This window comes from Podarcis cretensis, assembly GCF_951804945.1.
Source record: "Podarcis cretensis genome assembly, chromosome: 3".
Classification (NCBI taxonomy): domain Eukaryota; kingdom Metazoa; phylum Chordata; class Lepidosauria; order Squamata; family Lacertidae; genus Podarcis; species Podarcis cretensis.
Window position 1 is genome coordinate 61,942,952 of NC_137172.1, and position 8,079 is coordinate 61,951,030.

At 45.6% G+C, this 8,079-nt stretch overlaps 1 protein-coding gene across 1 annotated transcript; it reads right to left on the minus strand.

The window, feature by feature from the left end:
* Window positions 1-355: 355 nt before the first annotated feature.
* On the minus strand, window positions 356-5,639 carry GJE1 (gap junction protein epsilon 1). Its single transcript, XM_079968357.1, has 3 exons — window positions 5,549-5,639; window positions 2,802-2,984; window positions 356-870 (listed from the first exon to the last, which is right to left on the minus strand). The coding sequence occupies exons 1-3, from the start codon at window positions 5,585-5,587 to the stop codon at window positions 475-477; spliced, it is 618 nt and encodes a 205-aa protein (XP_079824483.1). The 5' UTR covers window positions 5,588-5,639; the 3' UTR covers window positions 356-474.
* Window positions 5,640-8,079: the final 2,440 nt, after the last annotated feature.

The window sequence follows — 8,079 nt, forward strand, 5'->3', positions numbered from 1 at the left end:
TTAGACAAGGGAGTAAGCCCAGCAGGGTTTCACATGCTATAGGTTAAGGTGCTGCATACTTTCTCTCTCTCTCTATCTATCTCTCTGTGTGTGATATATACACCATATTTTTCCGTGTATAAGACTAGGTTTTCCTCCCTAAAATATAATGTCCAATTTTTTTGGGGGGGGTCTTATACATGGGGGCCATCTCCCCCCATTTTCTTAAATTGGAGTCCCCCAAAATAGGGGGCGTCTTATACATGGGGGAGTCTTATAGATGGAAAAATATGTCATGTAAAATTTATGAGTTAAAAAAAAGTCATAATGAAGAATTCCCTGTAGAAGTTTGCTGATATTTAAATACATATTTTTAAGATGCAACTTGATTTGGTTATTTAAAGAAAGTTAATTTTGTTTCAAATGGATAACTCTGCTCTTTGTACAAAAAATGTTATGATAAACAAATAGAAATAATTCATTATAACACTGAAGTTACTGACTATTCAAGAAGCCCAACCTTCTACACAAGATCTCAAAAATCTCTGCAATACACAACATAATAGTAATCACAGTAAATGTGTACATAGCAATAAGGAAGATAGTCTTTTCAAAGTGTTCTGGTACCATGCATCTGGTAATATTAAACTTTTTATCAAGGGCTCCTGCATCACATCTGTAGAGTGGATTCACTTGGAAACCAAAGAGCTGACTCTGAAGCCAAAAGGCCACAACTTCAAGGATGATCCTTAACAGAACAGAAAGAATATAAAAAACGGTGTAGGCAGGTCTTTGGAGGATATCTTCCTGAGCGATGCTTTTACATGCAGCATAAAGGTGGAAAATGGCTCCAGGTACCAGTACGGTCACTAGCTGTAAAGCCCAGAATACCTAAAGTATAGCAGAAACTTGGCTGTCAAATCATTTATCACTATATTGTGCTACCTGATAACAGACATCAACCAGAATGTCTTGTGACTGCTTTTCTTTATCAGAGGACATAGATAATCTTAAAATACTACTTTAAAAATAGCATTCATATGAAAAATCACTGTTATCCTTTGCTCCAAAGGTTAGTTTCACAGTTCATTAACTTTTTCCTTTCAGCTGGTTCATTACTATTTGATGTTTATCAATTTAATGATAAAACCAAAAGGAAACTGCTAGTTTTCTGACTTTCTACCTTTGGAAACTCCCTTCCACGTGTTGCAGAAGATTCTGTGTCATGTTCCAGGACAGATATTTAATTCAGGCAAGGACAGCTGGCAATACTTTTTGAACGACTTCTGTTGCCTATGGAATGAAGCATGTACCAAATAACACAACCTATAGTCTCTGAGGACCTCATGTTGCTGGGAAAATTGGTAGTGGTTGATAAGTCACCACCACACCTCATTAAAGAGTCACTGTTAAGCTTCCTAAAAACTAAGGGCACAACCCTATATTCATGATAAGTCAACTGAGAGGCTACAGAATATGGCAGATGTGCTGGCATAGTGGTGGGTTGCTCTGTGAGTCAGTTTTAATGCAGTATATTTTAGCACTTGCATGACTGATTTTGTTCATATACATACTTCATTTGTTGCTTTCACCAGTTTCTTCCATTAATTTATTTTTCCATGCTTGGCTTTGCCTCCATTTCAGTGACCTTCATGTGAGGCAGAGTGAATGCCTCAAAGCAGGCATAGGCAATCTTGGCCCTCCAGATGTTTTGGGACACAACTGCCATCATCCCTGACCACTGGTTCTGTTAACTAGGGATGATGGGAGCTGTAGTCCCAAAACATCTGGAGGGCGAGTTTGCCTATGCCTGCCTCAAAGTTTCAGTTCCTGGCATGTCCAGGAAGGGCTGGGGAAGATTCGCTGCCTGAAACACTGGAAGGTCTCTGCCAGTCAATGCCAACAATACTGAGCTAGGTAGACCAATTTTCTGATTTAGTATAAGACAGCTCCTATGTCCCTTAGCTTCTTTTGTCTTGTTTTCTTGATTGTAAGCTCTTTGGAGCATGGATTTGTCTTCCGATTTTGGAAAGTGCAGTGCACATGGATGGTATTATACTAACAACAAGCACTTGCCCAGCTTTGGGAAGGAGCCAGGAGGACTCTAGGACCCTATCAGAGCTTGCACTCCTCCTTCCCAGAGTCAGGGAAGTGCTGATTAGTCTCCTTGAAAAGGCGTCTTTTTCGGCTGTGTGTCCAGTGCTCCCACACTTGTACTGCCCTAAATCTGCCTCTAACAGAGCATATGTAAACATCTGAGCTAAGATGTAGAGAGCAGTGCAAGGAAAGGGTCAGTTTCAGCAGACAAAACAGGTGTGTACCTCTGCTCATTCCCATTCTTCCTACTCAGGAGCATTCAGAAAATGCAATGAAAGTTGAGAATTTAAGAACAGACAAAACACAGCACATGGTTAAACTATGGAATTTGCTATCCCCAGATGCAGTGATGGCCACAAAGTTGGACAGATTTAAAAGAGACTTAAGACAAATGTGTAGATGGTAAGGCCGCCAGTGGCTCCAATTCTGAAGGCAATACGCATCTGCTGATCACAAATGGGAAACTGCTCTTGCATTCATGTTCTGCTTGTGGGTATTCTGATTGGCCATTCTGAGAACAGGAAGTTGGATTGGATAGGCCTTTATGCTGGTCTAGCATGTCACCACTTATGCTCTCAGTTGCCTGCCTGCAGTCTGAAGTAGCACTGCTCAAAATGCTACCATCTCAGCCTACAACTTCATTCGGTGCCCTTAAATCTTTCAGGGACATTTTGACTAATGTCATAGGCTACATCCTACCTTTTACAAGAGAAAAGAAGACTTACCGGTGGGGTTATAGGTCTGAATTGGTTGTAACAAAATAGATTAATATCCCTCTTGTCTGGCTCACAGCTGAAGTGTAAGGCTTCATTGCCGTAGACAGCAAAACCCAAAACACCAAGGAAAAACATTCGGACTGAGCCAAAGAAGAGTGTGTGGAATTGACCGACCACTGTTGGAGGCCTAAGCTGTAAAGAATCACATGGAGGTTAAGTAGGAAAAAACGGGGAGCAGGGAGGAATCAAAAGCATTAGTAGTATTCAAGATGTATCTTAATAATGTGTGTGTGTGTGTGTGTGCGTGTGTGTGTGTGTATATATATATATATATATATATATATATATATATTTTGTTCAGAATTGCAGACACTTTCTGCACACCCTTCACCAAACATTAATCTGAAAGCTCTGTTGTACTGCATAACTGAGTCAGTGAGTAAACACACTGTCAGTTTCATTGACTCAAGTCAATCTAAGGCCAGCATTGATTTGAAGGGGGCATTTCCACATAAGAGATGAGGTCTGAAGAGCCCCTCTTACAGTAAATGTCAACTGATTTTCTCTTCCAATCACAGTCCCTCTCTGACTGCATCAGATGCCTATTGGGAGGCTTTTTTTTGGACCCTGGCCAACACACGTACGGTCATGCTATAGAAGGCTCCCTTCACAGAGATTTCAGCTAAGGGATTATTTTATAAAGCTTCCCCTCCCCCTCCAGTAACCTGTGACTCATCACTCCGGGGACAACACCTATGTACTCCAGATCCATCATTTTCTTGTTCCAGTATGCAACTTCAGAAACTGGCAACCTTCATACACCAAGCTGTTCCACACATACAGACCAGCCATACAGGTTCCCATACTGTGTTTCACATACAGTTCTGATCACTTACTGATGCAACAAATACGATGATATCATTAAAATCAACTCTTATTTAGTCTTACAAGTAATGTCAGCTTATATGCAGCATTTGTAAGACTTGCTGCAGAGCAAGAGGAAAATGCTAGTAATAAAACATGCTTTCTCTGAAGAAAAATGCCATTTTGTATGCTGGGGATGTTGTTTTGAACCTCTGTAGTTCATAAATTGTTTGCGACCAACCCTGAAAACCTGTCCTCATAATGAGATTATTATTCTTTCTCTAGCACTTCTTATCCCATCCATACTTACACATCCTTCATAGAAGTTCTTGATGTAATTTAAAGACATGTCTTGTAAGATGTTCTCCTAGTGCAATTGTGGTATAATCCCTACGCCTCATTGCCAATTTGCTGTCCTCGGGCTCATTCTGATGCTATTACTCTCTCCTGACCTTTCCTATGAAAAACTCTTGTCACTGCACAATTATAATTTTTTTTTATCTCTGGGGCCCCAATTAACCTTACATTTTCAGGGAGGGAGAAGAAAAGGCCCAAACAAAGGCTGTGTACATGTGGCCTGCCCAATAATCCCCACTGAACGTTGTCAGCAAAAACCTTCGCCCAAACCCCATAAACTAGCAGCTGGCGACACAATAGGATGGAGAACGTGCAACTGGCCACAGAATCCCCTTGTTGTGCTAGAAACACATGACCCTCCTGGCTTGGCTCCTAGGGCCTGTTCAGATGCCTGCTTTGCCCACCGTTAATGTAACATAGCAGAAACAGCAGGAGCTGGTGCAGTGCCCTGAGAAAGAGATAGCCCGGGAGAGTCATTATTTAATTTTCAAGCAGACTTTATTTTGGGCTGGTGCCACCCGCACTGTTCCTGAAAGCACCCCATGTGCACTGGCAAATGCTGGTTGAGCAGACAGACTCATTTGGAAGAGCTCCAGAAGACAGAAGAAAAAAGCCTCTAGAAACTACATTTGCCTTGCAACACATTCTGGGCAAAATTAAGTTTGAGGATGAAAACGTCTCAGCTAGTATTGGTGGTAGTAGTAGTAGTATTGAATTGTTATTATTAATATTAAATGTATTAGCTTCCTCCTCACCCACCCCATTACAGGCAACTTACCATATGAAAGATTAGTAATGTGGGATGCCATGAGGATTGTAGTTGGAAACGAATTTCAAGCAACAGGGAAAGCAATTCCCCCAGCCCTCTGTGACTTGCCAGGATTCCTTTTCAAACATCTCCACCTCCCAGGTGGCATCGTGTTCTGTAAACCTCAACATGGTTCTTGAGATCTATGACCATCTCCCCTCATTACCAAACCGAATACACCACTGAAGATTACTTGTATGCTGCTTTGATAGGACAACTTTCCTGAAAGCTGGTGGGAAGGCCAAACAGGCAGAGGGCCTTCTTGGTGGAACGCCCTCCCATCAGATGTCAAGGAAATAAACAACTATCTGACTTTTAGAAGACATCTGAAGGCAGCCCTGTTTAGGGAAGTTTTTAATGTTTGATGTTGTGTTGCTTTATTATTATTATTATTATTATTATTATTATTCTGTTGGGAGCTGCCAGGAGTGGCTGGGGAAACCCAGCCAGATGGGCAGGGTATAAACAAACAAACAAATAAATAATAAACGTCGCCTTAGCTCCCTTACCTACATTGACCCTGCTCGGATCTTGGTCTTCCCTCCCTCCATCGAGGCCTCAGCTCACACAGGACCTCACAGCAAACTCTCCTGAGCCTTCTTTGCTCTCTGTCGGGCGGAGGCCACCCAGTCCAGCTTCCCTGCCCGGGCTACTTCCCTTTCCCCTTCCGCCCCTGGAAGCGAAACCTCGGAAGCAGGTAGGACAAGAGGAGACGCGAGATACGCACCAGCCGCAGCCCCGGCGTGGCATTGTTGGGGGGCCCCATCCAGGCGCCTGCCTGCTGCTCCGCGGCGACCGTCCGGGGAGGCGCGTCGCGATCATCCTGGAGGGGAAATGCGCTCCTGCCCGAGCCGAGAGCTCCAGGGGCGGCTATCCCCCGCCCAGAGGACGCTCGCCCAAAGGGAGCGAGCCGGAGAGGGAGGAGGGAGATCCAGCCTGGCAGCCGTCCAGGCCGGAGGATCCCGCCGCCCAGCGCGTGGCTTTGGCTCTCCTGGGACGCTCATAGTTGCGCAGCCGAACCCAGACGACTCAAGAAGGAAGCGCGCGTCTCTCACGACACTTTCATCAAGAGCCAGCTCCCCAATTCCAGATGGGCACGAAAGGGGAGGTCAAAGCTCCCAAAGGGATCTGTTAGGACAGCCTTCGCCAGCCGGGCTCCCTCCAGATATAGACGAACTAAAAATCCCAGCAAGCCCGTGAGCCATGCAGGCTGAGGAGGGGAGTTCTAGTTCAGCAACGTCTGGAAGGAAGGCAGCGGGTGTGCGAGCGCCGAGGGAAGAACAAAGGAGGGCTTCCTACGACCCAGGGCTCCTTGGGGACCCATTAAGTTAGGTGTTAAAATCTAGCAACGATTCTAGGTTCGAAATGGGTAGGCGGAGGTTCGAAGTCTTTGACCTCTTCCAGTCACTCTGATTATGATAAGTCAATGATCATGGGATGGAATGAAGACGCGTTAGCTGAGGTTGGGTGTGTAGCTTTTCTCTAAGGAGAGCGGCATCCCTGGGCAAGGGGAGTTTGCTCAAAGGAGGAGGAAGGATGGGGGACCCTGCGGGACCCTGGAGAGAGGCGTCCTGAGGCCTCAGGCAAGCTCCCGCCTCTCGGTTCCCCAACAGTAAAGGAGCAATTTCCGTGAGCTGCGTCGCAGGCAGCAGCGCTCTTCGAAGAGAGTGCCAGCCGATTAATGCACCACTTCAATTCAATAATTTATTGGCTTAAAACCAAAGGTCAGCGCAAAACCAGCCAACAAGTAGCAATAAAAAATAGCAGCAAAAGAGAAAACAGAAGTATCTGCCTATCTATCTATCTATCTATCTATCTATCATCTATCTATCTACTATCTATCTGTAGCTATCATCTATCTATCTATCTATCTATCTATCTATCTATCTATCTATCTATCTATCTATCTATCTGTTTATCTTTCGCCATGGGGTTCCAGGATGGCCTTCTTATTGTATAAGAATATACAACCAAATGCAGACGCTTCCATAGTTGGTAAGGTGTGATTTTGTGCGTGACGCTCGCCCCCCCCCTTTCAGTGTAGGATTAACCCCCTACTACATCTTCCTTTTCATTGCAATACGACATTGCCCCCACCCGACTGGATTGGCTTCCTTGTGGCCTCAGTAACCTCAGGTGTGGTGCTTGGCTCACTTACCTCACTCTCCTGAGTTCCTATAGTGAGATATCGAGATACCTCCGCTGCAGCTTCATCTCTGCCTCCCTCGCCCCCGGTCCCGCTGCCAGGGATCCTGCTCCTTTGACAGTAAAAAAGTAGAAGAGGAAGGGAGGGAGGGAGGGAGGGAGGGAGGAAGGAAGGAAGGAAAAGAAAGAAAGAAAGAAAGAAAGAAAGAAAGAAAGAAAGAAAGACGGCCTCTGAGCTTGCAGTCTCCTCTCCACACAATCCAAATTCTGGGGGAAGAAGTCCCGAAGTCCTGGTGATTTAAACCCTGGCAACAACACACTGTGATGGAAAAGGTGGGGACTTCGCGGCCCTCCAGGTGTTCGGACTCTGACTCGCATCTCCCCTGCCCACTGGCCAGGCAGGCTGTAGCCTAACAACATCTGGAGGGCCACGGGGGCCGGCGTTTGCTTTAACCTTAACTACATGAGAGGTGGGGCAAGTCCTGTGCTGCACTGTAGCGAGAGCGAGGCCCGCGTCTCTCAGGGAATTGGCGTCTCTCAATCTCCTTTGCCTCGCACGACTGTGTGGTGTTCAAATGGCTCCTTGCGGCTCCTTGGAGGTGGAAAAGTATCGGGTGCCCATACACGCAATGCAGCAATAATGCCGACGGCAACGAGAGACCCCTCCAAATCGTGCTTAGGAGGATGTGGGTTGAGGTTGGACTGAAACCTCCGTCCTCCTGACCAGGGATGCCCTTTGGAAAGGAATTTTCCTTTGGCCTTTCTTTTGCTTAAAAATAACACTGCACGGGGATGTGGCATCGCTGGGATGGGTAAATATTATAAAACGAACGAAAAGTGAGATTTTTGGCAGCCGCCTGGGTACACCTAGTAAGCAGAAGTGAGTAATCAAAACGGGGGTGTAATTAAAGTCATTTCCTTGGCTTGGGGGTTCTGCCCGCTCTTCTTCCCACCCTGTTATTCTGCTCTCTCGCCATTTCGACAACTCCGGCGCCAGAACGGGACAAAACGGCAAATCCTTTGCTGGAGCTTTTGGACAGCGCTACGACCTGACCAAGCAACCCTAAGGGATATTAACTCAGAAGTAAGTCCCATTGAGTCCAATGTGTCTAA

Bases quoted from the DNA above. Each gene is read 5' to 3' on its own strand.
- GJE1 (XM_079968357.1), bottom strand. From the start codon at position 5,587: ATGGGGCCCCCCAACAATGCCACGCCGGGGCTGCGGCTG. The intron at 2,985-5,548 runs GTGCGTATCTCG...GATTCTTTACAG, and splicing joins CCACGCCGGGGCTGCGGCTG to CTTAGGCCTCCAACAGTGGT. The intron at 871-2,801 runs GTAAGTCTTCTT...GCTATACTTTAG, and splicing joins TCAGACCTATAACCCCACCG to GTATTCTGGGCTTTACAGCT.